Source organism: Diachasmimorpha longicaudata, chromosome 2 (genome assembly GCF_034640455.1).
Source record: "Diachasmimorpha longicaudata isolate KC_UGA_2023 chromosome 2, iyDiaLong2, whole genome shotgun sequence".
NCBI lineage: Eukaryota > Metazoa > Arthropoda > Insecta > Hymenoptera > Braconidae > Diachasmimorpha > Diachasmimorpha longicaudata.
The window spans coordinates 12677959-12704060 of record NC_087226.1 but is presented as its reverse complement, the minus strand read 5'-3'; the positions used below and the strand labels follow the sequence as shown (position 1 = coordinate 12704060).

The window sequence follows — 26102 nt, the reverse complement described above, 5'->3', positions numbered from 1 at the left end:
TGAATTACGTTTTATTATCTGTATTTCCTGTATTTCGCATGGTCATTCTGTGAAAAAACGTAATATCGAGTCAGTCGGTCAGTGACATTTCCAGACACTAGTTGTGATCACCTCTTCAGTTACTCAAAAAGATCACTCCAGTGAATTCTTCCTTCTCAATAGAATGCACATAATTTCATCAGTGAGATTCATCATCTTCTTGGTGAATCTCTGTGTTACACTGGGATCCAGGGAAGAAGATAACGAAGGTAGCAAATACATTAATCCACCGCGGCGGGGGGAAGGGCAGAAGATGTTCCTCTTCTACAAATCTAATGCAATCAATGAAAGGCCCTGCAGCTGTCCCACACAGCAATCTTGCAGCTGCTGCGAGGATGTTACACTTCTACTTATCAAAGCGCAAAGAAGACGTGAGATCACTTCTTCACATACAGTCGATATTTGTTAATGATATAGAATTATTTATATCGGCTGTCCCAAGATAATAGCATAGATAATGTATTTCAAAAATATTTTTATTTTAATTCCTTTTTGGAATCTCTATGACGATGTATTTGAAATTCAATGCAACAACGTCAACACTGCGTCCACGTTGCGCATTTCTCCATTTTTTTTTCTCGAAAGAATTTTTGAAATACATTGCTTCGATTATTCCGCCGCAAAATAAAAATGAGGAGAAATCGATGGCCCTGGCGACATTAGTAGGAGAACGTGTAACTGAGATTTTATAATAAATTATTTTTTTTCACTGCTAACGTCATCTTGTTTTCAATCAGTTTGTGCTAATTTGATGTACCAACGCAATGGACTAAACATTGACATCTCTCTGGATTCGAACACGGTGAGATCGATGACCGTAACGAGTGAGTATATAGCATGAAAAACAATTGTTCGCAAAAGCTAAAATTGCTCAGTAAATTTCCCTGGACTCCTGCATAAATAATCAAATAAAAAAATAGATTACAGGCCCCTGAAGGTCTGCACGTTAATACCCGGGAGTTTATTTTCCGGAGTCTGTCTGAACCTCGTCGAGTTGAATGCATTCCCACGATCTGTGACGGTCTGTCCGCGATTCCAAATAACTACCAAGGGTCAGGAGTGGAGAATCAATTACACATGCGTCAGTATTTCGACCGAGTTACCAATGGCTAATGTAACAACACCAATGGCTGGAATGTCGGCTATGATGCCGGGAGGTCCAATGAACCAAATGATAGTGAATTCTCAGAGTACACCGATGCCGAATATGATGGCTGGAGTTTCAATGAGCCAAATGATGATGCCACCTCCAGGTTCAACAATGGCGAATATGATGAGTGGAGGTCCAATGAATCAAATGACGTTGCAACCTCAGCGCCCAACCACATCATCCCCAGGTACAACGACTAGAGGAGCCCCTGGAGGAATACCTGGAGCACCAACTGGGGGAGTCCCTGGAGGGCCCCTTGGAGGAGGCCCTCCAATGTCAACTGCAGGAGCTCCTGGAACGCTTGGGGGAGTACCTAGACGATCTCCTGGAGGATCAGCTGCAGAGCCCGGTGGAGAGCAAACACTTCCAGGGACCCCACAAATAGTAGAAGGAACAGAAATACCTGACAATACTTCCATCGAACTTGCGGCAGCTCTCACTTCGCTGAGTAATGGACAATCAAGTTTGAAAGCATATGGAGCTACGGATCGTACAAAATACTTCCCCAGCCGCCTTCCACCAGCTTATGCAGCCAGTTTTCGACATAATTTCACTGTGGTAAAGTCATAAAATTAAGCTAAATTTGATAAAAAATGTACAGCTTCAAAATATTAAAGGCGTGACGAACGTAGATTACACCGAGATTAAGTTAGAATGGATAGGCTTGTAACATTAATTCCTTTCTTTCAAGGAAGAGTCAATAAAAAGTCCAAATTCTCCCAAAAATCTTCACCATTCATTTTATTAAATAAAAATAATCACCGACTGCGTTGAAATTTCCACTTATAAATAGGCGCACCCTCTTTGGAGCCCTGCCTGACAACCTCAGGTTTCTCCATCCCCTTCCTCCTCAAGGCCCTGCGAGCTTCGAGCTTCTGTTGAACAATCATCAACTCCCGTTCTCGATCGACCCTCTTCCTCAGTTCCACGTACGCCATGTGTTTCTGCTGTTCAAGTTTTGCAAGCATTTTGTCATCGATATCAGGCAACCTCATCTCCTGGAGCTTCGACAGTCGCGGTCTGTTTATCTTGCGATCTATCAGATCAGGATGGGTGTCGAGCCTTTTGGCAAGATCAAAATTCCTAATCTCATCCCCATCATCAACGAAAAATATGTGTTTATTCTTGGTCTCATTGACAGCATCCAGCATGTGCAATTGGCTCTGCATTTTATTTATCTTGACACTCTCCAGATGACGTTTGTAAGCTATATACTTTAAATCTTGGGTCTCCATGAGTTTCATCTGCTCTGGAGTGTGTCTATCGGATTTGTTCTTCTCTCTATGCACCCCATTCTTGATTTTTGAGTTTATCATGTGGAAGTGAAACTCATCAGGATTTTTATTGAGAACGCGCTTTCGCAGGAGCTTTAGGGTTGATTGTTTCTCATGGTAGTCGTTCGCACGGAGCTTGTAGTCCTTTTTCTTCTCCAGGAGACCCAGGTGCTGGCGGGACTCGGGTTGATGCCGCTCCCGGTGGGTTTTCTGGACAGATTTAGCTGCTTTCTTCCAAGACGACATCTTGGTTATCTGATGATGAGGAAGAATTTACGATTATATTTACATATAATTTCATCTAGTAGATTTCTGTTGATTATTTAATTACTTAAAAGTACTTGTGAGTGCTAGAAATGTTTTTTAAACATTATCGGAAATTTAGACCTACAATCGCTATTTTCTTTTTAATTGAAATATATTTTCATTGTATACCGTTTAAATTGTTCAGGCGTCCACAAATATTTTTAAAAACTAATTAATGATTGATGACACTGATTCTGCACTGAGGTTATGTGAAGAGACGGAAGGCCATGCAATGAGTTCATAACAATAAAACTAACTTACCCACAGTCGCCCCCTAAGCGAAGTGACGTTGGTGGAAACAGCACGAAGGGTAATATAAGTTACGTTTGATCGTTAATTACTTGATGTCAATAGGTTGGATTAAAAAACAACGTTTTATTCTTTCCTTGCGTAAAATTTCACTTTCCACGCAAGGTGGTAAGAAATAAGGAAAAGCATTAATAGAACAGTGGTGTTTATTATTCAAATCTTCAAGTTTTAAATGTTTCTGGGGAATTATGGAATTTTTGTAGCCTTTTCGTGGCAACACTGTTCACTATCATGGCGGTTTCCGGAATTTGGCAGCACTGTACATCTCCTCCTGTGTGGATTTCTTTTCCGGTCGGGTGACAAAATGACGGGCTTTAGTGAGAAGGTTTGTAACAAATGTTTTAACGTTTTTATTAATTTTTCACTCCAATTCACGGTAATAAATTATCACGGGTAAATCGCCAAGGATTGCTCGACATTTTGGAATAAATTCCGAGAGAAATGTTTAGATTTTATTAACATAAATTCTCAGTTTTGAGTTGTGCTAAAAATCGCTTCAATACACGTGTCCAAACGAAGCCTCAATCCGTTTATAAATATTTTTATTCATGGATTTCTGGCATTGGAAAGTCACGTCAACTGCTTTTAATCTAGTATTACCATGTGATATGTGTATTACCGTTGTGCATTTGTTTTCTGTGATTTTAAAAGCTCGGGAATTCACGTCACATTTTTTTCGATCGTAGTTTGGTTAGGAACGCATTCTCTCATACGTGAAATTCGGGGATCATGTCTTTCAACAGTATTTATTTTCTCTTTAATTTGTGTTTTTTTAATTAGTTGCGATAATTTTGAAAATATTAATAATTATTTAATTTCAGCCAATTTTGATCGATGGCCGTGGCCATTTGTTGGGCCGCTTGGCGGCTATTACAGCTAAGACCATCCTTCAGGGAAACCGAGTGGTCGTTGTACGATGCGAACAGTTGAACATCTCCGGAAACTTCTTCAGGTAATACCTCATTTTTAGTCAAGTAATGTAAACCTAGTCAACATTTGCGAGATGAAAATTTGCAATCAATTTTTATCGGAACTTGATATGGATAAAGACATTCTAGTCGAAGTAGTGATGAAATGGTAGTTTGGTACAATACTGGTTAATTGAAATTTGGAACATATTCATTCACTAAAATATTTTTTAAAGAACTCCACAGTATTTCGGTAACCAATTAATAGAGAAGCCCATGTTGAACATGATTATAAACAATCTTACCTACATTATTTGAATGTAATATGAAACAGAATTTGAAAATGAGTCCTCACTAATTCTTCCGATTTTAATGGGATTTGATGAGAATAAAATTAATTGGTGTACGTTCTTCCTTAATTTTCAGGAATAAGTTGAAGTTCATGTCGTTCCTTCGCAAGAGGTGCAACGTCAACCCAGCACGTGGTCCCTTCCACTTCCGGGCTCCCAGCAAAATATTCTGGAAGACAGTGAGAGGTAATTGCACATCTTCTCTCTAAATGTATAAATTTTGTCCATTTACCAGTTCACTTCTGAACTGTAATATTGATTATTCATGATGATCTAAATCTTACCTACATTATTTGATGTGAAATGAAACATTCTTTTAATTTTCTGAGATTATCTTCTCATAAATTAGTTCTATTTCCCACCTTGTTCGTGATTTGATGAGTTTTCCTTTGATTTCAGGAATGATTCCACACAAGACTGAGAGGGGAAAGCAGGCTCTCAGGCGTTTGAAGTGCTATGAGGGTTGCCCACCCCCCTACGACCGCAGGAAACGTCTTGTTGTTCCGGGAGCAATGAGAGTAATCTGTCTCAAGCCAGGCAGAAAGGTAAATGATGAACTGCAGTCAATGACCCAGTCATTGCGGCTATTTGTTTTCCATGTGTATACACAAGACATTCATTCCGAAATTAAATGGAATTGAGGAATTTTTCCTTGACATTTAATTGAGGTAAATTCTGTCCAATTCCACCTTTACTTGAATGGAATTTATTTACAATGATGGTAATGGTAATTTGCGTCTGAGAATGAATGAAAGTTCATAAAAGATGATATATTAAGCTGAGTAATAAAATATTAAAAAAAAATGATATCCAATTATGTTCAGCTTTTAACCTCAAGTATGAGACATCTAATAAATTTATTAATCTTTGCAGTACTGTCACGTTGGTCGCCTGTCCCACGAAGTAGGATGGAAGTACAAGGCGGTGGTACGCACGCTGGAGAACAAGAGGAGAGTTAAATCGATCCTCGAAGTCCAGAAGAGGAACAAACTCAAGGTAACAAAATTAATCTCAGAACGAATGATACCAATTTCATCTCAAATTTTCCGACAATTTTCAATGATGGCATACGGTAATTTGCGCCTGAATCACACGTGATGATGATTTTCTTTTGCTGAGAAACATTTTCTTATAGTATTTTCATATATTATCATTCGATATTGATATCCGGAAATTTAATGAATGATATTCTTCTACAGAAAATTACCAAGGAGGCTGGAGAAAAGGTCGCCAAGAGGGCAGCACCCTACACTGCTATTATCAACAGTTTTGGATATAATTAACGATGTGATAAGGATAATAAAGCCTTATAAAAACAATAAATCTGATATTTTTATTCAGCCTTTTAGTGAAAGTTAATTAAACCTAATTTATTAAATCCATAACAAAGATTTGAAAATACGACCAACTTAAACTAATCAATTACATTGGCAATTCGACTAAAGATAATCTCATTAATTTACTAATTTCATATTTCCATTTTAATTTAATAAATTGAAGTAAACATAATAACACCTTCGAAGCACAAATCTGCTATATTATATATGTGTCCGCCGGTATGGAGCAAGTCAAATTATTTATTTACATGTATTCGTGACCACTCGATTGAAGCGTAGACTCAACGGTGAAGACAACAGTTCCAGCTTTGTCGTTATCCTCTTCATCGTGAACCTCATGCTCCTCATCAGTCTCACTGTCTGAGGAGTCACTTTTTTCATTCCGAGATCGATAAACACCAGCGTTTGTCACGTTACCAACTGTGTACACCCCCGCCTGCTGCGTTAGGCGCTCAATCGCATGTTTTACTTGTATTTCCTGGCAAAGAAAAATTGTTCATTAATATTCAGAAATCGAAGCAAAATTTATGGAAACAATTCTAGGAGGAAGAAACTTTTCTTCTGGAAAATTTGACTTGAGAAGAAATAAAAATTTTACCCTCAATTTCTCCGCCTGAGCCTTCTGTAACTTCAAAGACTCATTCATACTGAGACTCTGCACAGCACCATGGACAATCAGAGGTGGAGTAGCTGCTGTCACTTCCCAATGTTTATCCTTCTTACGCACTTTCTCTTTCATTGGATCGTGAACGTTCGTTTTTGTTGTTTTGTATGGCTTGAATGGTTCTCTCATGGCATTCCCTTCTTTCTCAACTTTATCAACTATGTACTTGATATGCTGTGGGAGTGATAAATCACTTTTGAAGGACTCGATTTCTGTCAGATCCTCGTCGTTTATTAGACTCTCTTCCGGCGGGAGAATTACGAATTTTTTCTTATGAACTCCTGTTCCTGTAGGCTGTGAAAAAATATTTGATATGTTTGCACCCCAGGATTAAAAAAAATATCGAATGAATAAAATAAAATCCAGTTTTTATATTGGCCAGGTTCAATCACACCTGTGCGAGAATTTTCAATGGATCTTCCTCATCATCACTGTCCAATTCGACGATTTTCCTGCTCGCGTTTCCTTCGCTATACTTTCCAGTCCACTCCAGTTCATTCATGGCATCCTTTCCTTCAGAGGCGATGTTCAATCGAGACAACAATTTAGCAGCTTCTTCCACTTCATTCCGCCGCGAGAGTTCTTGCAGTAATTTCCCTCGGAATTTCGAAATTTTTTCGCCTTTATCCGGTAGCTTAGAGATAAAAGACCTGTAGGGAATATATTAGTTCATTTACCATGCAATACTGTGAAGAAGGTATCAGGATTATTTACTTATTCCCTAGCAGTTTATTCTGCCTCTCCAATAGATCTCTGATTTCAATGTTTGTTTTACTCTCCAAATTATCCATAAATCCTTGGCTCTCCTTTCTTGATACTCCCACTTCTCCAGGAATTCGTTTAATGATTTTATCGTTGGGCATTGTGTCATTAATATCGATGATGCTCGCCCTGTGAAATAAGGGAAAAACCGTAAAATTTGGGCCCAAGGATTTTACAGAAAAAAATCTCACGAGAACCATTTAGCTAACAAATGTATAAAACTGGAACAAAATTCTTTAAAAAGAAAAAAAATCACATAGAAAAAAAAACAAAACAGCATAAGTTATTTCAAAATTGAATTCTCCTGTCAATCTCAATCACATAATTGGAAAAAAATATTCCACCCTCCTCTTCAATGCCAAAATTGAGGTTATTTCCACGGTCCACCTTCCCATCCGAAAACCTCAGGGGACATGACTCTGCGAGCACTTACAATCCTCCAAGAACTCGTCCAGTTCTCCTAGTCCTCCAAAAATGACCGCCCTGCAATTTTTCTGAGAAAAATTCCAGATGCTTTGAACAGAAAGTTGTAAACAGCGACCGACTGCCCCCTAGAACCACAACAAAGCAGCCTCCCTCGCCAGCCTACATCAGTCTGCAAAAGCCAGAGACACTGATCTAACCCAGTGGGGCTCAAAAAATCACAAGACGAAAAAAAAACGTCGATCGGTGATTTACGCGGGCAATAACATACCAGACAAGAACAATTGTGGACGTGAATGCAGAAAACTCTTTGACGTATGACGTTGAAATAGAGGGGGGAGAAGGGATAATCGATTACCATTCGGTTAGTTTCAACCCGTACGGTAACTACTGTCAATCAGAGGTATGACTGGTCCTGCTGATTGTTCACCAAATTCGTGTCCGAGACCGCTCTGAGTCTGCGACAGTCCAAAAATCCTAAGAATCACCTGCAGTGACCAGTGGCATAATGAAATTAAGTAGATCTCAAAGTGTTAAGTGAACGAGGGAAGTTAATGGACAAAAGCTGTGATGATTGTGCAGGATTTATCATTGAATTTGTGATATTTTGAGATGAATTGCAATGGGGGAACTGCGGCGTACCATCAGGAATGCAAAGCTAGAGGACCCGGGGAGAACAAATCCATCATCACTTGTGAGTTTTTGCTGATGATTTTTTCATTTATTATGGATTTCTAACCAAGATGGACAGTTGGATAGTATCTGAGATTCTGAGACGCCCCCGGGTCTGTCAGCCTCAATTGTCGGGGCTTGGATGTTGATAAATGTCGGCCCTTTAGCGCTCGATGCGGTTTCTCAAGGCTCATTTATTTTCATGAATTCTAATGTCAAGTTGATGACTGAGTATAATCAAGAAAAATGAAGTTCACCCTGCCAATTTCAAATTACTGAGTGGTGAATTTGATTGTAAATTTTTCTCCTTTTTTTCAAAGTTCACTTGCTGACGATTGATCAGTGAATCATGGCGCAATTTATTATTATTTAAGGAATATTGAAGATTTGTCTTTCCTACATAATAAACACGGTAATAACTTTATGGGTGTGAAACGTCAGAACATTGGATAAAGTTGCTGTTAAGGGGAAATAACCATACAAATGTCAATACTTTCGTCTTTTCCTCTGATTTCATGATAGATGTTGATGATTGTTTTGGTTTAGATGCCGGAAACGAGGCGTTATTCTCAACGATAAAGAATAATCTCCTCCAGGCGATACCCTTGGAGAGCGTGGAGTGGCGCAGATCCTTTGGACGTCCCATTAAACAAATTAAACTCAATGCATCATTCGAGCAATTTTCACGTGATGGGCTGCCCAACGATAAAGACTGGCATTTGATAAAACATCCGATACTCCATATCTACTGGAGTGAATGCTCAGTGAGTTTGATAATTGTTCTTTCACACACGAAATAATTTTCATTGTATGTGATGATACTCAATAAAAATTATTTTATTTATTGAAAAAATTAGAATATAATAGTATTTTTCAAGCATCTCCCTTTTTGTCTCTTCTCAGTGAAAAATAGAATTGAACCGATGCAACGCACTTGCTCTCTTTCATGTTTCACTTTTTCATTTCATTGTTTCAGGATTTAGACGTCTATAAATTAAACGTGAAGGATGATATCGATAGCTGGCTGAAAACCCTCGGACAATATGGCATTCAGGACTGGATGATTGTCATCGTGGAGACTTATGATATAAAAAAAACTAATAAATTAATACCTAGGACGACAGTGCTGGATAAAATACGCAGTGATTTTGCTGCAAAACATGGGGATAGGTAATATATATTTAATATTTTTAATATATATTTTTGTAATCTGAATCTGGTGCTGAAATTTTATGACTTTTTAACCGTTAAAGGCGCATTAATGCGCACACTGTATTACAGATCTTCCAAAAAACCCTTTGTTTTCAGATGTCTTTCCGTAATAAACCCGATCAAATCCGAGTCCCGTTCAGCGGAATCCTGGCGAGGTCTGATAACGCGGATCCGCCACCTGACGCTGACGGCATACGATAAGACCCTCTCCAAATTCGAGGAGACAATCCGCGAGCAACGAGAGCGTCGCAACGACCTGTCCTGGAACTTCTGTCGTTACTTCCTCCTCCAGGAGGAGCTCGCCTTCGTTCTGGAGATGCTGGGTGTGTACGACGAGGCTCTGGTGCAGTACGACGAGCTGGACGCCCTCTTCACCCAGTTCGTCCTCAATTCTGACGTGGGTGAAACTCCAGCCTGGCTGGGTACATTCCAGAGTCCCCTGAATACCTGGCCAGGAGTGAAAATCGACACTTCAGTGGACCACCTACGCACACTGATCGCCGAGTGCAGCTGTTCTCTCCTCGATCTGCGTAGTTACCTTTTCTCGAGGCAGTGCGCCATGCTGCTGCTACTGAAGAAACCCTGGGAGGCAGCTCAGCGATGTCTGTCGTTTGTCTACAATACTCTCAGTGAATTGAAAATCCTCGAGGTACAGAGACCTAAGGGATCAGTCGAATGTTGGGCATTTCTCAGCGCCCTCGAGGTCCTCCAAATCTGTCAATCGAGGATATCAAGCAGCGACAATGGACAGCAGCTGGACCTGTGTTCGCTGCACACAGCTGGACTATGGGCCCTAGCCAGTGACAAGCTGGGGGAGCTGGGGAGACTTTGTGGATTGATGCCAGGAAGTGAACCGACAAGCCAGCAGCTCCACACTGTCGTATACCTCATAGCAGGCATGGGTGATTCGAACGATCAGACAAAGGGAAGATTGTCGCCGATAGATAGGCTCAAGGGAGCGCTATCTTCCAAGGAAGTATTCAAACGTCAGTATCTTGAGCACACGGAGCTGGCCATGGGGACATACAAGCACGTGGGTAGGATACGCTCGGCGAGATTTATTGGAAGAGAACTGGCAAAGTTCTACGGTGACCTTGGGGAGAATCAGAAGGCCGTGGCATTCCTCCTGGACGCCCTCAACACATACGTCGACGAGAACTGGGAAGAATTGGCTGCCCAGACACGACTAGAGCTCGCCCAATGCTACAAGCAGATGGATGACATCGAAAGATACATCAAAATTTGCAGCGCCATCGCCAGTTCAGAAGTACTTCACGTGACGGTTAGAAGCACTTACTTCGAGGAGATGATGGGATACATGAAGATGCTATCTTCCCCTCTGCTGACTGAGCTTGAGGATACCTTCACGCTTATCGGGCTAAGTGTCAATGTCTCTGATAAAGTCGTTAAGGATTGCATCGTCAGCATCGATGTAACAATCGATCTGCGATTGCCGCGGGATGTTGAGTGCTCCAGGGCTGCTGTGTCTACGGAAGAGGTCAAGCGACCCAGTGCTGCTCACAAGAAGAAGGGGAAGATTCCTGAGACAAAGCCTGTGCTCATCACCAAGTGGTCAATAGACGAACTCAAACCGAGCAATCTTCTCCTACTGCCCTTGGCTGTTCACTCATACCTCAATCACAAGGAAGATAAGACCCTGGGAACTGTCGGGGTTGACGGAGGGATTGATGGGAGCTTTGGGCCTGTTGTCGCTAGACATGACAGCTCCAAGCACAGAAAACCCTCGGTGGATACCAAAGGGGACTTCACTAAGGCACTCACTTGTGAAAGGCTTACACTGAAACCTGGGAGAAATACATTTACTGTCACCAAGAGGGACGATCAGCCTGGCTTTTACAAAGTCAATCAACTGTCCCTCGTTGTCGAGGAGAGGCTGGAGTACAGGTCGGGCATCATCTGTCCCAGGTTGTGCTATGAAGTAGCCAAGACTCAGCCGAGTTTATCAGTTAACAGCAGGGACTTAGTGGCCGGTCTACCTCAGGATGCTGAGTTAATCGTGTCCAGTGGGAGTGTGCGGATCGAAGAGGGTGCCAAGTTCAAGCTCTGGACGTCTAGGGGACTCGTGATCAAGATGGCCGAGGGTGGCAGTTTGGGGGGAGAGCTCGAGGTGAGTTCTCCTGAATGCGAGCCCTTCGGCGTTGTCAGGCTGGGGCTCAACGTTTTGGCTGATCTGCCACCGAAGAAGGATTCCATGTCAATGGAACATAAGCTGTATATTCAGGCGCCCTGGGGCGCTGAGGTCGCCATTTCACTACACTTTGGGCCGCCTCTCATGTCTTCTATGCATCTTCACACTGCCAAGGAGAGAAAGTTTGTCCAGATTTTAGTTACTGGACTCACTGCACAACTTCTCCAGCTTAGGGAGCCTGAACTGACGACTAGTAGCTCCGTGGATGTGGCCTTCAAAAGTTTAAATCCAATTGCAGGACAGAAACTCGTCATTGGGAATGGAGTGAGGGTGTCCTTCATGTGGGAAATGGAGCTGGGAAGGGACGAGAGGCGAAGCTCTGGATCTATCAAGGTCGATTTCAGGGTCAAATACTGTTCAGTGGAGGACGCGGAGCGGGAGGATGATGGCGATGATGATCCCTTACATTGCGCGAAGCTCGCGAGAACCGAGGAGGTTTACTCCTACAGATGCAACTTTGATGTCGTTGACTATGTGGTGAGTTTTTGGGATTATTTTTTTTATCTGGAATTAAGAGAGAAAGATAAACCCGAATCGCCTAGCTTCTCTTGATACATGCCAATTATTTCACATCGCCGTCTTTATTTCCAGACCATGTTCATGGTGTCATCGAGAGTCGAAGCAAGTGGAGCTGGAGGTGAATTTTGTCGTGCGGGTAGCATGTGTCATCTATGTCTAACAGTGATTCGTGTGTCACCAACAACTAATAGCACCCCTCCACCCCAACTCATGTACGAAGTACTGGCTGATCAGTCAATGTGGGCTGTCTGTGGTCGTACTGCAGGAATTGTTACCCTTGAGACCCAAGACAGACAGAGTGTTACACTCGATGTTATGCCATTGACTAGTGGATATCTACCACTTCCTGTTGTACGATTGTCACGTTACATTCCAGCTATTGAGACTAAGAATGGTTGGTTATGACTCTGTCCATCTTCCCACAATGAAAATAACAAATAAGTCTCGCCTAGATTTAAAAAAATAAGCGTAATAACTGTCATAAGATGGCTGATGGAAAAAATTCAGAAAAAACGCTTGTCCTGAAAAATTCAATTGAATTTGTGGCTGGAGATAAGTTCACTCTAATTGTTGTATCACTTCACTAAGACTCCCAAAACGTCAATCAATTTTTCTTTTTTTTTCTTTTCTTACGTAATTTGTCTGGGTTTTTTTTTCACAGCCCCCGACATTGAGTAAAAAACTAATAGTACATTTGCAATAAGCTTTTTCATTTGTTCATAAATTCTCATATTTCACAGATATCTCGAGGAAATCAGAAGTCTCCACAGGCCCCAGACTGGAGCCATTTAGCCCAGGCCAAGTTTACAATGCCAGCAAAGCACAGCAGGTGCACGTATTGCCAGCAGCTCCATCCGAATCCAATTGATTAGAATCATCACCAAGTATCAGCAATTTCCATTAGTTATCGTGTTGTTTATATTGTTTTCGCGTTTCCTGCAGTGACAAATCGTCGTGCCATCACAAATCTCACGAATCAATTGGGGAGAGGAGAACCATGACGTCTGTCGACGAGTGAAAAAAAATCCCGAAAGTGAAGTTTCCATCGAAATCATAACCCATCCAAATCGTTATTTACCTTAATGAACATCCATTTAGTCGGCGCTCAACGAATCAAAAACTATATTCTTCTCCTCATGACAGGGCTTCCACGAGCCTGAACCCATGTAAATACCAAAAAAAAAATACTCGATAGGTTTACGATTGTGTATGAATTGTATAGACCATAATCACCATGTTTCTATTCGAAACACCAATGTTTGTACTCAGATTAATCCAGTGGAGGGGCAATTTCAGGGTGTAAGGAGCCATTTTGGTTTATCTGTAAATTAATCGAGTTGGTGATAAGTGTATCCTCGACATTTGAACAAAATGGCTTGTACATATTTATACATAGAGTGAGATTCAACCGGAAGTGAATACTAGTGGACTACTGATATTGATCGGCCATTTAATAAAAGTGGTAGTAGGTGCATTGTTACATTATTTTTTATTCAACTCCAGTTATTAGTTATTTTAAAAAACAAGACTAATTTTTGAAAAAAAGTGAGTAACTATTCGCGATGAAATTGATGTCAGGAGACATGTGAATTATTAACTAAAATTTATGGAACACAATACCATGAAAATTAAATAATTTCAATACAAACATTCTTCCTTCGGAAAATATTCAAAAATAATTCTCTAAATTTGTAATAATCAGTTATATCATCTCATAGATCATTTTGAGCAAAAAGGTGAAATTCTATTAATAAAATTTGATATGACATAACTTGCAAGAAAAATTCTCTGGTTGCAAACAATAAAGATTTATCGTTCTGTTAGTCTTTAATAAAAAAGAGTGCAGTCCTAGTTTTTCGACATGAATTGTTTATTTATAAAAGATTGAGATCTATTTGATGAAGACTTGTTAATAAATTGGCATTGGCTGTTGGGTAAGGAGCAGACCGAATCGTCTCTTCAACGTTATCCTCTCCCTGGAGTACTTGTCCTCTGGTGAAAATCGAGCTGAAATAATAACTCAATGACTATAAGTTGGAAAAATAGTACAGTAACAGCAATGACATTGACAGAATGGGCTATTGGATTTGTGTTGACTTTAGCTTTAAATTCTATTAATTTCTGTAATGAAATATTTTCTGACCAAATTTTGATCATCAGAGTAAAGAAATGGAATTTGCTTGCAACATTACCTGGATGTGCTGACAACGTGGGTTTGCCATTCGGATCGACTTTCTGGAAGAGTAAACAAGAATAACATAACCTCTATGCAAAACTTCAACTCTACATGAGACTGACGAACATGAAATCTATTTACCTTAAGTGTGTATACACGCTCTCCTTTCTCATTCAAGTAATACATAAGATACATGGTTCAGTGTGTAGTTTGTCAATTATTATTGAATTTAATAGGTTTTGCACGACAGAATGCAGCGAGATTCTCACGTGTGCGGCTCTCACAGTATTTGTAAGTGGGGACCTCTGTGTGCGACGGGCGGAACACACAGCACAGAGCGCCGCGTATGGCGTCCCGAGGTACTTATCCACTGTTTTGGCTAAGAAGCAAAGAGGCAATTGGCAGGCCGTCCACCCCAGTCAGTTAGCAACGGTTCCGAAGCAGGGGTCGGAAAGTATCGGATATAACCGACGTAGGAGGGAGAACTTCTCGGGGTTTGCCAGACAAGTGCAAACTCCACAGGCCCCAACCGCCAAGCGTTGCTTCAGTACTGCGCGTCCCCTCGATTCATCTACCACTATTTCGAACGTTCAATCAGAGGCCATTGACTTTATGAAATATCTACATGTGCCAAGTTAATTTTTCAGTGATGTGACGGAAAATACAAGCCTACAGTCTAATGTATTTGTTCTCAACATTAAAACTACAATTTTGAGAGGCCCCAGAGAAGGGGATTTGTAGCAGAATGAACGTATTTCTTCCATCCCTGATATTCTTATTACTGGGTAAGTAGACTCCTGAGACAATCAGAATTGTGATCTGTTCAGAGTAACTGTAATCCCTAGTTCTTGGTATCGATTTGAGGCATCTATAATCTCAGGTGACGGCTCAAAGGGTTTTCTGTTCACGGCACCCGGTCATATTTCCGGCGGCGAGGGGATGAATCATTCTGGGCTTGCCTGAACATCTTTTTCGGAGTCATTCAGCCGGTTCTTTATGCTTAATTATTTTTTATCGATTTTTATAACTACTTCATTATGTTGATAACGCGTTTCGTCGGAGGAAATTGACAACTCAGTGATAGTCAATACCGATGACACCTTAAGAATTTTACTTATTGCAGTCATAATTAATGTCAATATTCTACTTCTGAATGATTTTATTAAGCAATAATTCGCTTAGGATGGTGGTCGATTATTCGATCAGTCAACAATTCTTTTTATAAAATTAAAATTATTCATTCGATAAAAAACATTTTGTTTCTCTAATCCTTTCAATCCTAAAAATAAAAAAATCAATAATCAATATAAAAAAACCAAATTCTTCAATTTAATATCCATCGAATTTCAATCTAAATAAGCAGAAGGGCTGGGGTTTTTTAACTAATTTTTTTTCATGTCTTTATTTTTAGTATCGGAAACTGGTTCGACAGAAAACGTCAAAGAACGTCTTCCCCTAGAAATATATTCGTCTAAATGGCAGGAGATCTTTTTGTTTGTTAGCTCCATATTTTAGAGGGATTTTCAACTCCCCACCAAGATATTGCCAGACATTTGGCAGGATTAGAAACCCGATATTAGCCCCCCCCCCCAGGTACACCAGTTATTCACAATAAGTCCACTCTGATGGAATAAAAAGCCGCCTGAGCCGGCATGTCATAAAAAAATTTGCGAATAATGGGGTCGGAAGGGGGTGGGAACCCATGGTCACGGTTAACGTCATTGGACAATCCTTTATTTTCCATTCCTCCGGTTCTCTACGTCTTCTTTTTCGTTTCCTGGGCTCCCTTCGCGTTTTTTTCACGCACATGGGCCCCAAGTACTACTAAAGCTTCTTTGTTCCAACCGTTTCGTTTCCAGTTCTTTTTTCACCTCCCTCGGCATTAGGTTTACAAATACGTTATTCAGTAACTTGGACTGGAATGAGAGCTACAAACACCGAAAGGAATGAATTCAGATTGAGGCTTTTTTCCCTGTTTCGTTGTGATCTGCGAAGAGTATGTTTGTTCATTAAATTTTTTCCATGTTTTTCATGAGAAAAAATTCACGAGACAACTGCTGCCTGTGTCTGATAGAAAGAGATTTTATCAAGGGATGTGCCGTTTCCGGCTTCAGGACGTTCATTTGAATTCTTCAACATCCGACAGTTTATTATTAATTAAGAAACTCCATTTTTGATGGTCACAAATGAAAAACTAAGAATTTAACATCGAACTTTGAAATTACATAACTTTTTAGTGGTTAAAGCGGGCAATCCTCGTGATTTTCCGCGAGGCTGGAATAGCAAAAAAATGGTTATTTTTCAATGATTACAGGAAATTTCGGTCATGGCCAGGAGGACGGCTTGTCTTTCACCGTGAGTCCTGCTGATCATTCTGTTGTAGAGGGATCACCCGTGCGTCTCCGATGTGAGACGCAGCCCAGACTTGGTGTCAATTATTCATGGAAACTCGATGGACAGCCCCTAGCACCCAGTCCACGAAGGCATCAAGTTGACAGTGATCTCTACATCACTCGTGTCAACAGAATTTTGGACAGTGGAAACTTTGTTTGTGTTGCTTACCATGAACCAAGTGGAAATACTATCGAGAGTTCGCCAGCGAAAATCGATGTGCAATGTGAGTTAAATGAAAATTAGTCTGTATACAGTTACTTGAATATATATGCGAGAGAAATTCACAAAAAAATTCAATTAGACCTCTACAGAATTTTTGTTACTATTTTTGGGATGATCATATTGAAAAATTCCGTGTGCGCATGCTGCTCATTTTGAGAATCAAAAATTTAAGTAGAAAAATTTAAAAATTCTCTTTTCTCCTACAATTACTATTTATAAAACTATGTCGGCGCCTTTATCATTGCATAATACAAGCACTCAAATTTTCACTGTTATTCTCTATCGTCCATGCACACATAATCATCGAATTGTTCTATTGAAATGAATCTGTTGATGACATCCAAAGACTAGGGGCATCTCCAATTGTCCCGTCTCACTTACAGGAACCCAACTATTGACAAATACTGCGTCATCGTTCTGCCAATTTCCCCTGACGAAATACAGAATCAAAATCAGATGTACATCTGGCCATAGGGGGGAGGGGGCTTGAGGAAGGCCATAAAACTTTATGGTGTATTCGCATCGACCGTCGACCTCCCTTCCACCCTTATCCCAACCATCTCCTTCTCTCGTTCTCTCTCTCTCCCTCTTTCTGTCTTCATATCTATCCGTTCTTTTTTTTTCCTCTATATACCACTCTGGAACGGTTCCCATAGCAACGAGAGCAGTCCCCCTCCCTAGGAGTGAGTTGTGTTCCAAGCAACCCTGGGCATATCTTGGTGTTTTCCCCTGGAACTGATCTCTCTCATTGACGGGGGAGAATGGTAGTCACGAGTTGTATAATGACACAAAAAAAATAAGTGGGAACACCGTTTTTTTCCCTTTCCCTCGGTTTTTGCAGGTTTATTTGCATGCTTGACACTGGGTATACGAAGCATGAAGATATACATATATGAGGACGTATCAACGTAAAAATCACTGTTGCGAAAAGCTCAACACCCCCCAGTCTTCGTCCTTGAGTAACCGCGAGACAATTTCGAGGAGATGGAATAATAATAAAAATATGAAACAAGTGGATAGTTATTTTTGCTAATGAATTAACATTTTTTATATCATAGTTTCAATATTTTTGCTGATAATGGCTGGGTTATGACTTTAATTACACTACTCACATAATTGAAAACTTAAATTGTGGCGAAGAGAATAAGTAGATATAATGCTATAGAGCTATGCTAATTAGCATTGAAAATTAGTCAAACAGTGAAGGGCTCCGTGATCGACTTCTCATGGAAAGCACAAATTGAAGAAGAGGGGGAAAACGTTGAACGGATGGCAACAATAAACATTGGGTGGATATTGAGGAATGATAAAAATAAACCCCTCCAGCTGGTTTTTCGTGCCCCCTTTGGTGTCTTTGATCTCCTGGTTCATTTATATATCTAAAACACGAGTTATCCGAATAGCCGAGACACTGAGAAGACTGGGTTGAGTTCAAGGATCGAGTGGAAATGAAAGATATGGACGCAATACTGTTGTTTGAATCTTCATGGAGATTTCGAGTTGAGAGTGACAATACAAACGCGGAAATTCTCTTTTCTCATCAAAATATTCATTGGTTAATTTACACGAGAAAAACATCTATGAGAATACGAAGGATTATAATTTAAAAAATCTAATAACAAGTCAATAAGAAATCGGACCCTCTCTCTCTCTCCCTTGAATTAAGAAATGTTTTTTAAAGAGGCAATTAAAAGCTGAAACGATAATAATCTGAATCGCACGAGTTATACAATTTATATAAATTAATTGAATAACGTTTTTCGCTAATGATTTTTCCTCCACTTTCAGGGATAAGTGAAGCGAGTGTTGCCCTGGAATCGCCCAAGTTTTCATCGTTAGTGCGACTGGGTAGTGAAATTGAATTGCGATGTCACGTCGACGGTTCGGGGGAAATGAAATACGAGTGGTACAAGTGAGTAAAAAATTTTCAATACAGTTCCCCTCCCCATGAGCAATTCAATCAATCAGTAATTACAATAACACGTATGATAAAAATAATTGATCATTAAATTTAATCACCTCTCCCCCAGGAATACCCACAGCTTGGTAATGGCTGATGGCAGAATTGAGACGAAAAAGAAGCGAAAATTATCAATTCACAATGCAAATTCCCAAGACAGCGGAGTGTACACGTGCAAAGCGAAGAACGAAGCGGGTTATTCGTTAATTAAGGAGAGCTTTCCACTGGTAATACCGTCGAATGAGACGGCTACAATAAAAGTTGTACCCCAGAATATCATAGTGAAGCGCGGCGAATCGACGTCCTTTCACTGTGTTTACGAAGATGCTGATAGAGTTGAGTGGTTTTTCAACGACAATGGTCCCCTCGTTGATGACGAGGAACGGGTGATTTTCGATAATGGTACTTTGCTGCTGCGTTCCGTTGAGCAACGTGATCAGGGCATCTATGCTTGCCACGGGGTCAGGGACGAAACGAGACAGATTTACACAGCTGAACTTTATATTGCTTGTGAGTATAATTCAGAGGGATGAAGTTTTTCTTGAACACAATAGTTCAAAAAAATATTATAACTCATTTATATTATATATAAAATGTTTAAATGCCAATAACCTCGTCTTTCAGTTATAAAAAACCTGACAGACGCGAGTTTCGAGCCGTCCCTTTCGAACCAACAGGCAATAGTCGGCCGAGACCAAGAACTCCAGGTGAGTTGTTTGGAGCCCCGAGGACTACCTACTCCCCGCATATTTTGGCGCGATCCTCGCAACCACATCATCAGCGATAGCGGTGCAGTACGCAGCCAGGACAATACCCTGATAATCTCGAAGGCCCGAAGCCCCGAGGATAACGGCAACTACACCTGCGTGGCGGAGAATCTGGCGGGCATCACCGAAATCCTCGTCCAAGTGATAGTCTCTACGCCTTCTACCCTCCTATCATCCCCTCAATCCTTATCAGTAATGGAGAGTGACCCCGTGACCCTATCGTGCTCCTATTCTGGTTTACCACCACCTGTGACAACAGTCCAGTGGCTGAAGGACTCAGAACCCCTGAAAGAGACCGGTGGCCCAACAAGATACAGAATGATAAATCATCATGGCAACGTGAGCCTGCACTTCAAGTCAATATCCTTATCAGACAGGGGTACGTATAACTGCGAAATTCAGACAAAAGGTTTTTCAAGTATTCGTTCAAAGCCGGCAACAGTCAGCATTCAGGAGAAACTAAAATTCTCACCGCCTCCAGTGGACAAAAAATTGGAATTGAATTCTACAGCTAAGGTATACTGCAAAGCCCAGGGCTCTACCAACCCCACAGTTAAGTGGATGAAATCAGGAGTTGGTGATAAATTTCCAGAGCACATACAGGATATCAATGGCACCCTGCACTTCAATGGAGTCGTTGAGAGTGATAAGGGCCAGTACATTTGCATGGCGACGAATGCCCAAGGATCGATCAACCACACAATTGACATTGAAGTAGTGATAGCCCCACAGTTCAAGAAACTTCCGCAGGATCCGACGTACGTACTGGAGGGGACACCTATTCTGCTGGAGTGTGTGGCATTGGGAAAGCCAACGCCGCAGATCCATTGGGACAAGAACTCGAAGCTTGGAAATTTGGGGGACAGATCCCAAGTGCTTGGTAATGGATCTCTGTACATCAGAGAGGCATTCATGACAGATGCTGGCCAGTATGGTTGCACAGCTGGAAACAGTGGTGGCCTCAAGCGCATTGAAGTTCAGCTGATTGTCAAGCCCAGAGATGAATCAAGGTACGACATGGATATGGAGAACTACGATGGCTCTATGATGACGAAGACAGTAACAATTACTCTGAGTGTTGCTGCTGCTTACATGGTCCTCGTGATTGGGCTAATGCTGTACTGCCGATACAGAAGACGCAGGAGGAAACAGCAGTATCTTCAGGAGCAAGCGGACGACAAGCTCGAGAACGGTGATGTTCACGAGGAGCAGACCGAGCTCAAGGAGATGAACCATAAGGGAGCGAACAGTAAGAAGAAGGATAGGGATTCGCACAGGAGCGATGGTGGGGAGACTGCTCAAAGTCAGAGTAGCAATCACTCGAGAAAGTCCAAGAGCAGTTACGATAAGCTTGCGATATCACGAAGTTATCTTGGGGATCTGAAACCACTGGGTCGGGGCGAATTTGGGGAAGTATTCTCCACTAGGTATCAAGTCGATTCTGAGAAAGAGCAGATTGTTCTTGTAAAGAGCCTCCTCAATACCAAGGACGAGAACATTCTGCAGGAATTCAAGAGGCATTTGGATATGTTCCACAAGTTGAATCATGATAATGTGGCGAAGTTGGTGGGCTTGTGCAGGGAGGGAGAGCCAGACTACATGATATTGGAGTATACGGATTGGGGTGAGTTGAAGCAATTTTTGGTCGCCTCGAGAAAGGATGAGACTGGCGCTTTGGGAGTCGAGAGCAAGGCTAGGGCTCCACAGCTGTCTGTTGCCCAAATTTTGGCATTGGCCAGTCACGCTGCCAATGGCCTCAAGCACTTGGCAGATAACCGAATGGTGCACAAGGATATTGCTGCGAGAAATTGTCTCATTGCCAGCAATTTGAGCCTCAAGATATCCATGACCAGCATGACTAAGGAGCCCTATCAGCAGGAATACACTAAACATAATAATCAGGTGATTCCTCTGAGGTGGCTGCCGTACGAAGCTGTTTACGAGGACGAGTACTCCACGAAGAGCGATGTTTACTCGTTCTCGTGTCTCGTTTGGGAGATATTCCATCAGGGGGAGCTGCCGTTTAACAAATTCAATGATGAAACTGTATTGACGATGCTGAATGTCGGCTCGCTTGAGTGGAAGGCCCACAAGGCTGCACCACCTGCTCTGCAGGAGCTCCAGGAGAAATGCTGGTCGAAAGATCCCAGGGAGCGGCCATCTTTTGATGATGTTGTATTAAAGATTGGAGAAATTGTCGTTGATAGTTGTCTGTAAGATTACGTAACGAGTGGTAGATGACGTCAGGAAAGGAAATATTTCATGGAAAATAGCGAATTTGGGAGGCAATTCCATTAGATTTTCGTTGAAATGTTGTATTGGAAAATTTTAGTAGATAATGTCAACGGAATTTCTTTTTTCAATTGAGATTTTTTAAATAGAAAAGACGAATATTATTGACGTATTCTATAAAATATTTTCCATTTAACATTCCAACAAATATTAAATAGAACTCTCCAGAATTCGCTGGAATTCAACACTCAATGAGACGTAAGTAATTCTGTCTGGTTTTGCCAGTTCACTTATGACAAGTTACTGTATGCAATGATAAGGATTAATTAGAATATAAGATATGGCCTGGAAGGTCCCAACGGCTAATTGACACTGCCTCTGTCCAATAAATATAACGATAGTATCGTATTAAGGTTTTCGAAGAAATAATCGACTTAATTTCAATTGACATAAAAATTTAATTCAACGGCCTTGAGTTGTAGTATAACTTGCTCATGAATTTTCCATTATTCCCCGGATGAAGAAAAAATTAATAGAACAGTCTTGAGCTTTCTTCAACAAATTTCTATACAAATTCCTGGACGTGAATTCTTCCAATATTTTCCCTTTATCGTGATTTTTTCCCCCAGGAAAATTCACGATAAAGAAATTTCAACAAATCGTATTCAACCATTGTTACGAAAAAAATTTAATAGTATATTTTTTTTATTTCAGTTTAGAATAAAATTAATGCAAAGAAACTCATAGAATCTTTTAAGAAAAATTCCTTGAAGAAATCTTTATGCTTTTCCATGATTTTTTTTATCTCTCCTTTGCATCTTATTTATCTAGGAATATTTAATCGAGTTCATGAGATATTTAGAGGTAGCTGTTACATTTTATAATTAATCCAGTAATAGATGACGATTTAATAGCGAAATAGTGAAATGAGAGGAACAACCTCAATTTGAGAATTCAACTCGTATCAATACTTTCCAACAATACATTTCACATCGAACGTAGGAACTACAATTTATAATTTTTGTAATAGTCGATCTATCCGAGCAATGAAATGATGGTAGAATTATCACAGTCATATCACAATGAGCCCAATATTTTTGATTTTTTTTCATAACTATGCAGTATGCATAAACTACTCGTGTATTTTCAAATAGAAAGACAAGAGTGATGAATCTCTCGTTAAATGAGACGAAACGCTAATTTTTTAAGGTAAAGAAAACGTGTTATTGTATATACTGGTGGAAAAAACTATTTTGACTTTGCCGAGATTGAAAATTACATGATTAATGTAATTAGATCGAGCTTGTGTGAACATAATTGTCAATGTTCTTCCCGAATATTCGTGTGAGGAAGGCAGAAGGTATCATGTCCCAAATGTACGTCAGATTGGGCTGATCACTAAAGTTCAATTGATTATTTTCAGAGCACAGTTGCCAAAATTTAATAGGAAAGCCTAGCGAATTCGTTGGAAAATTCGAATGGATTTCTATGCTTAACAAAAGAGTATTCAATAGAACTTCCTGACCTCAAATCTCGAATTTCTTATTCATTTCTATTGTTCTTTGATCCTCGTCAAGGATATTGAATAACATAACCTAGAAAATTCTAAGCATTGTGTGTATTTCGAGTACAATGACTATAAAAAAAATTGACAAGTTCCTTAGAGAATATTAACGGACAATGAATTAGGCCTAAGAATTTGCAACTTATATATTTTCATGTAAATATCATTTAACAGGTTATGAACCCTACAGTGAAGTCTCCAATGCACGATTTTAAAAAAACTGAACGAATAATTTATTCGTTATATAAAAAAATGGAATTCCATTGACTTTTTATATTGAATATTTAATGCTAAAGATTTCAACAGAATTGTCCAAAAAAAAAAAATGGAAAGTTCCATAGAAATGCACGAGATTTTTTTAACAAATGAGCTGAGTTTTTATAATAAATTTTCTCGTGCGTAAGAAGAAGAAATAGTGATGTAATTTGACGAAAGATGGATTCCAGAAAGCTTTTGATACATTCAATCCTACTTTTTCACATTTATATGTCCACAAGAATATAAGATACTCAGTAATATAGATATGACGGAATATATAGGAGAAATTGATCGACTGAGAATGAAATTTGTGTTTCAGTCTTCCGATGAAAATTTGACTTTCGCGCCATTAAGTCTGAGATTAATTCGAGGGCTGAACTTGAAGATCAATTGCTCATATCGCTCCCTAAAACATCAGTATGACCTACCTCTCAAATTAAAAGCGCAGTGAAAGAATAATATTACTGGATCTATCGATAAGATTTTAAACTGAACCAACAACGAATATGTAATAGAATTCACTCAATACGATGGCTATGGAACCGCCTGATTTTTATACTGTCAACAATGATTTTATAATTGTATAATGTAGGATTTATATTAATCGCAAGACAGAACTGCTACTTATGTGCATAAAAAATAAGAGGAAGAATGTAATGATCGAAATGCTATTTAAAAGAGTAATTCCACAACTTCATCTCGTTATGTATACACACATACTCATATCCAGCTCAATTATTCGATCATTCATGCCGATATCTAGTCACATGTACTTGGCGATGAAATAATTTAATGATAATAATAATCATGAATTGTACGAGGAATCAACTAATGATTTTTTGGTAAAAGTTTTTCTCAACCTGACTGAGTTTCCATTTTAATGAGTTTTCTGACGCGATTTTCCCCCTACGAACAGTATTTTGTAAATATTTGTACTTTTTTTACACCTCTTTATTTTCAATTAAATTAATGAATATAGATAATATAGTACTTGGAGTGACGCTGAATAAATGTAATGAGAAATGTGTGAGACTACGTGTTGATTTATTTATTCCCTACATAATATTGATTTTCAGGATTTTTGGAGAGAATCCTGGATTTCCAGACATGTTGGAAGACTTCAGAAGTAAAAATGCATTATTATAATGAGGCAAATGTTAAAATAATATATTTTCAGCTAAAGAGGGATGAACAAATTAAAGAGATAACTTAAAAATTTATTTATTCCAAGGAAATCTGATGAAGAAAATTGAAGAATGATCTGAAAAGAATAGATAATTTTTTATCAATGTTTATAAATTCGAAGTGGAGGCATCTCCATTTTTGACAGATATACACCTAAAAAGGTCGTCCGCTAATGCACATTCATGTCTCAGGCATGCATGAGCCCCATTGATTAGCTGAATAATTGACAGATCCTTAATTAATAATGCTAATTAAGAAAATAACTCGTAGAATGTGCGAAAAGAAATAAGAGCGACAATTTTGGTTTTAATTATTTTATTACCTAATCAAATTTATTTTGACTTATATCATGGTACAATCTATAATCTATATCGATTTTATAAAATAACGCAATTGTTCAAAATGTAAAATGGTATTTTTTCATTTTTTTAAATTTTTGTTTAAAAATAAATGGTACGGAAACACGCTGGATGAGTTAGCGTGGTCCCGAATTGAATCGAGACTAGAGGCAATTGATTTACGATTGATGATGCGACTTGTTTTTTTTTTTTCGAAACTTTTTGCTATCGAGTTCATCAAGTCTAGATAGATAATGAATAATGCGAGCTTGGATGAATGTAATGGATTAAATAAATGCGATTCGATGGGAGCAAGTTTTGTTTTTTGTCTTGTTCATTAATGATTTAGTTAGTATTATTCGTATATAAAGTGTAGGGAATTAATGGTATATGTTGTACTTAATTCATTAATACAGTTGCAGCCTCACTCTCTAAATAGTACTAAAGATAATAATGCGGATTATTGCTAGTACAGGCTATTAACATTATTAAATAAAAAAATTGTTTCAGTAATAGATGAACAATGCCTAGTGATTATTCCGCCGACGTTATTCACATACTGCGGCGGAATTACATTTCAATCAGTTATTCACTACTTTAATTCTCTCCTCATTCAATGTATTATTCATGTAATAATAATCACAATAGCGTATTTTCTGAAAAATAGATTAGGATTTCGTAGGCAGAGGGCTGAGAATTATCAACTTAATATGAAAAATAAGTGATGAGATAGTGAAAGTGATCCGCAGGAAAAAATTCAGTGAAAATTCGGGGTTCTTTTATTGGACCTATTGAAATTCTACTGAAAAGTCGGGTTTTGACGGATTGTGGTTTCTCATTCTTTTATTAATAGTTTGTAATTGAAAATATTC

The 26102-nt window shown here is 39.5% G+C and overlaps 8 protein-coding genes and 1 non-coding gene across 13 annotated transcripts in view; 5 read left to right on the top strand and 4 right to left on the bottom strand.

Moving 5' to 3' along the window:
• Positions 1-92: 92 nt before the first annotated feature.
• LOC135173110 (uncharacterized) lies at positions 93-1904 on the top strand. The gene is made up of 3 exons (XM_064139738.1): positions 93-410; positions 777-863; positions 960-1904. Exons 1-3 carry the CDS (start codon positions 164-166, stop codon positions 1757-1759), a joined length of 1134 nt encoding a protein of 377 aa, XP_063995808.1. The 5' UTR covers positions 93-163; the 3' UTR covers positions 1760-1904.
• LOC135173113 (probable U3 small nucleolar RNA-associated protein 11) lies at positions 1904-3045 on the bottom strand. The gene is made up of 2 exons (XM_064139743.1): positions 2899-3045; positions 1904-2718 (listed from the first exon to the last, which is right to left on the bottom strand). The coding sequence occupies exon 2, from the start codon at positions 2707-2709 to the stop codon at positions 1948-1950; it is 762 nt and encodes a 253-aa protein (XP_063995813.1). The 5' UTR covers positions 2710-2718; positions 2899-3045; the 3' UTR covers positions 1904-1947.
• A 190-nt stretch (positions 3046-3235) lies between these two features.
• On the top strand, positions 3236-5659 carry LOC135173114 (large ribosomal subunit protein uL13). The gene is made up of 6 exons (XM_064139744.1): positions 3236-3403; positions 3900-4030; positions 4413-4522; positions 4736-4881; positions 5210-5332; positions 5536-5659. Exons 1-6 carry the CDS (start codon positions 3251-3253, stop codon positions 5617-5619), a joined length of 747 nt encoding a protein of 248 aa, XP_063995814.1. The 5' UTR covers positions 3236-3250; the 3' UTR covers positions 5620-5659.
• LOC135159875 (small nucleolar RNA SNORD34) lies at positions 4594-4671 on the top strand. Its single transcript, XR_010298469.1, has one exon. It is a non-coding gene; the product is annotated as a small nucleolar RNA SNORD34 (small nucleolar RNA).
• On the bottom strand, positions 5651-7919 carry LOC135173111 (DNA-directed RNA polymerase II subunit GRINL1A). Of its 4 annotated transcripts, XM_064139740.1 has the most exons (6): positions 7794-7919; positions 7533-7694; positions 7052-7228; positions 6732-6987; positions 6272-6631; positions 5651-6151 (listed from the first exon to the last, which is right to left on the bottom strand). In XM_064139740.1, exons 3-6 carry the CDS (start codon positions 7198-7200, stop codon positions 5918-5920), a joined length of 999 nt encoding a protein of 332 aa, XP_063995810.1. In that variant the 5' UTR covers positions 7201-7228; positions 7533-7694; positions 7794-7919; the 3' UTR covers positions 5651-5917. The 4 variants fall into 4 exon arrangements, with proteins under 4 accessions (XP_063995810.1, XP_063995811.1, XP_063995809.1 ...); XM_064139741.1 differs by lacking the exon at positions 7533-7694 and having other exon boundaries at positions 7794-7891; XM_064139739.1 differs by having other exon boundaries at positions 7533-7798.
• A 155-nt stretch (positions 7920-8074) lies between these two features.
• LOC135173105 (trafficking protein particle complex subunit 10) lies at positions 8075-14075 on the top strand. The gene is made up of 6 exons (XM_064139733.1): positions 8075-8216; positions 8741-8958; positions 9171-9364; positions 9503-12092; positions 12207-12528; positions 12875-14075. Exons 1-6 carry the CDS (start codon positions 8135-8137, stop codon positions 13000-13002), a joined length of 3534 nt encoding a protein of 1177 aa, XP_063995803.1. The 5' UTR covers positions 8075-8134; the 3' UTR covers positions 13003-14075.
• On the bottom strand, positions 13984-14617 carry LOC135173117 (H/ACA ribonucleoprotein complex subunit 3). Its single transcript, XM_064139748.1, has 3 exons — positions 14452-14617; positions 14327-14369; positions 13984-14141 (listed from the first exon to the last, which is right to left on the bottom strand). The coding sequence occupies exons 1-3, from the start codon at positions 14503-14505 to the stop codon at positions 14044-14046; spliced, it is 195 nt and encodes a 64-aa protein (XP_063995818.1). The 5' UTR covers positions 14506-14617; the 3' UTR covers positions 13984-14043.
• A 135-nt stretch (positions 14618-14752) lies between these two features.
• LOC135173106 (inactive tyrosine-protein kinase 7-like) lies at positions 14753-24739 on the top strand. 2 transcript variants are annotated; one of them, XR_010301247.1, is made up of 6 exons: positions 14753-15095; positions 16625-16927; positions 18715-18838; positions 18957-19396; positions 19511-22143; positions 24027-24739. XR_010301247.1 is itself a non-coding variant. In XM_064139734.1 (5 exons), the coding sequence occupies exons 1-5, from the start codon at positions 15056-15058 to the stop codon at positions 21868-21870; spliced, it is 3267 nt and encodes a 1088-aa protein (XP_063995804.1). In that variant the 5' UTR covers positions 14753-15055; the 3' UTR covers positions 21871-24739. The 2 variants fall into 2 exon arrangements, 1 of the variants encoding a protein (XP_063995804.1); XM_064139734.1 differs by having other exon boundaries at positions 19511-24739.
• The window catches only part of LOC135173107 (semaphorin-1A), a 44946-nt gene continuing 40557 nt past the window's right edge, over positions 21714-26102 (bottom strand). Inside the window, exon 11 of the transcript XR_010301249.1 lies at positions 21714-21864. The gene's annotated coding sequence lies outside the window, so the exon portion shown is untranslated. The remainder of the gene's footprint in view (positions 21865-26102) is intronic.

What these genes read in the sequence shown, in the direction of transcription:
- LOC135173110 (XM_064139738.1), top strand. Translation starts at nt 164, where the DNA reads ATGCACATAATTTCATCAGTGAGATTCATCATCTTCTTGGTGAATCTC. An exon ending in TATCAAAGCGCAAAGAAGAC is followed by an intron (nt 411 to 776) that starts GTGAGATCACTT and finishes GTTTTCAATCAG; the next exon opens with TTTGTGCTAATTTGATGTAC. An exon ending in GAGATCGATGACCGTAACGA is followed by an intron (nt 864 to 959) that starts GTGAGTATATAG and finishes ATAAAAAAATAG; the next exon opens with ATTACAGGCCCCTGAAGGTC.
- LOC135173113 (XM_064139743.1), bottom strand. Translation starts at nt 2,709, where the DNA reads ATGTCGTCTTGGAAGAAAGCAGCTAAATCTGTCCAGAAAACCCACCGG.
- LOC135173114 (XM_064139744.1), top strand. Translation starts at nt 3,251, where the DNA reads ATGTTTCTGGGGAATTATGGAATTTTTGTAGCCTTTTCGTGGCAACAC. An exon ending in TGACGGGCTTTAGTGAGAAG is followed by an intron (nt 3,404 to 3,899) that starts GTTTGTAACAAA and finishes ATTTAATTTCAG; the next exon opens with CCAATTTTGATCGATGGCCG. An exon ending in GTCTCAAGCCAGGCAGAAAG is followed by an intron (nt 4,882 to 5,209) that starts GTAAATGATGAA and finishes TAATCTTTGCAG; the next exon opens with TACTGTCACGTTGGTCGCCT.
- LOC135173111 (XM_064139740.1), bottom strand. Translation starts at nt 7,200, where the DNA reads ATGCCCAACGATAAAATCATTAAACGAATTCCTGGAGAAGTGGGAGTA. An exon ending in AATAAACTGCTAGGGAATAA is followed by an intron (nt 6,988 to 7,051) that starts GTAAATAATCCT and finishes TATTCCCTACAG; the next exon opens with GTCTTTTATCTCTAAGCTAC. An exon ending in CATTGAAAATTCTCGCACAG is followed by an intron (nt 6,632 to 6,731) that starts GTGTGATTGAAC and finishes ATTTTTTCACAG; the next exon opens with CCTACAGGAACAGGAGTTCA.
- LOC135173105 (XM_064139733.1), top strand. Translation starts at nt 8,135, where the DNA reads ATGAATTGCAATGGGGGAACTGCGGCGTACCATCAGGAATGCAAAGCT. An exon ending in GAACAAATCCATCATCACTT is followed by an intron (nt 8,217 to 8,740) that starts GTGAGTTTTTGC and finishes GTTTTGGTTTAG; the next exon opens with ATGCCGGAAACGAGGCGTTA. An exon ending in AGCTATTGAGACTAAGAATG is followed by an intron (nt 12,529 to 12,874) that starts GTTGGTTATGAC and finishes CATATTTCACAG; the next exon opens with ATATCTCGAGGAAATCAGAA.
- LOC135173117 (XM_064139748.1), bottom strand. Translation starts at nt 14,505, where the DNA reads ATGTATCTTATGTATTACTTGAATGAGAAAGGAGAGCGTGTATACACA. An exon ending in AGCGTGTATACACACTTAAG is followed by an intron (nt 14,370 to 14,451) that starts GTAAATAGATTT and finishes TTACTCTTCCAG; the next exon opens with AAAGTCGATCCGAATGGCAA. An exon ending in CACGTTGTCAGCACATCCAG is followed by an intron (nt 14,142 to 14,326) that starts GTAATGTTGCAA and finishes TTATTATTTCAG; the next exon opens with CTCGATTTTCACCAGAGGAC.
- LOC135173106 (XM_064139734.1), top strand. Translation starts at nt 15,056, where the DNA reads ATGAACGTATTTCTTCCATCCCTGATATTCTTATTACTGG. An exon ending in CCTGATATTCTTATTACTGG is followed by an intron (nt 15,096 to 16,624) that starts GTAAGTAGACTC and finishes CAATGATTACAG; the next exon opens with GAAATTTCGGTCATGGCCAG. An exon ending in ATGAAATACGAGTGGTACAA is followed by an intron (nt 18,839 to 18,956) that starts GTGAGTAAAAAA and finishes CCTCTCCCCCAG; the next exon opens with GAATACCCACAGCTTGGTAA.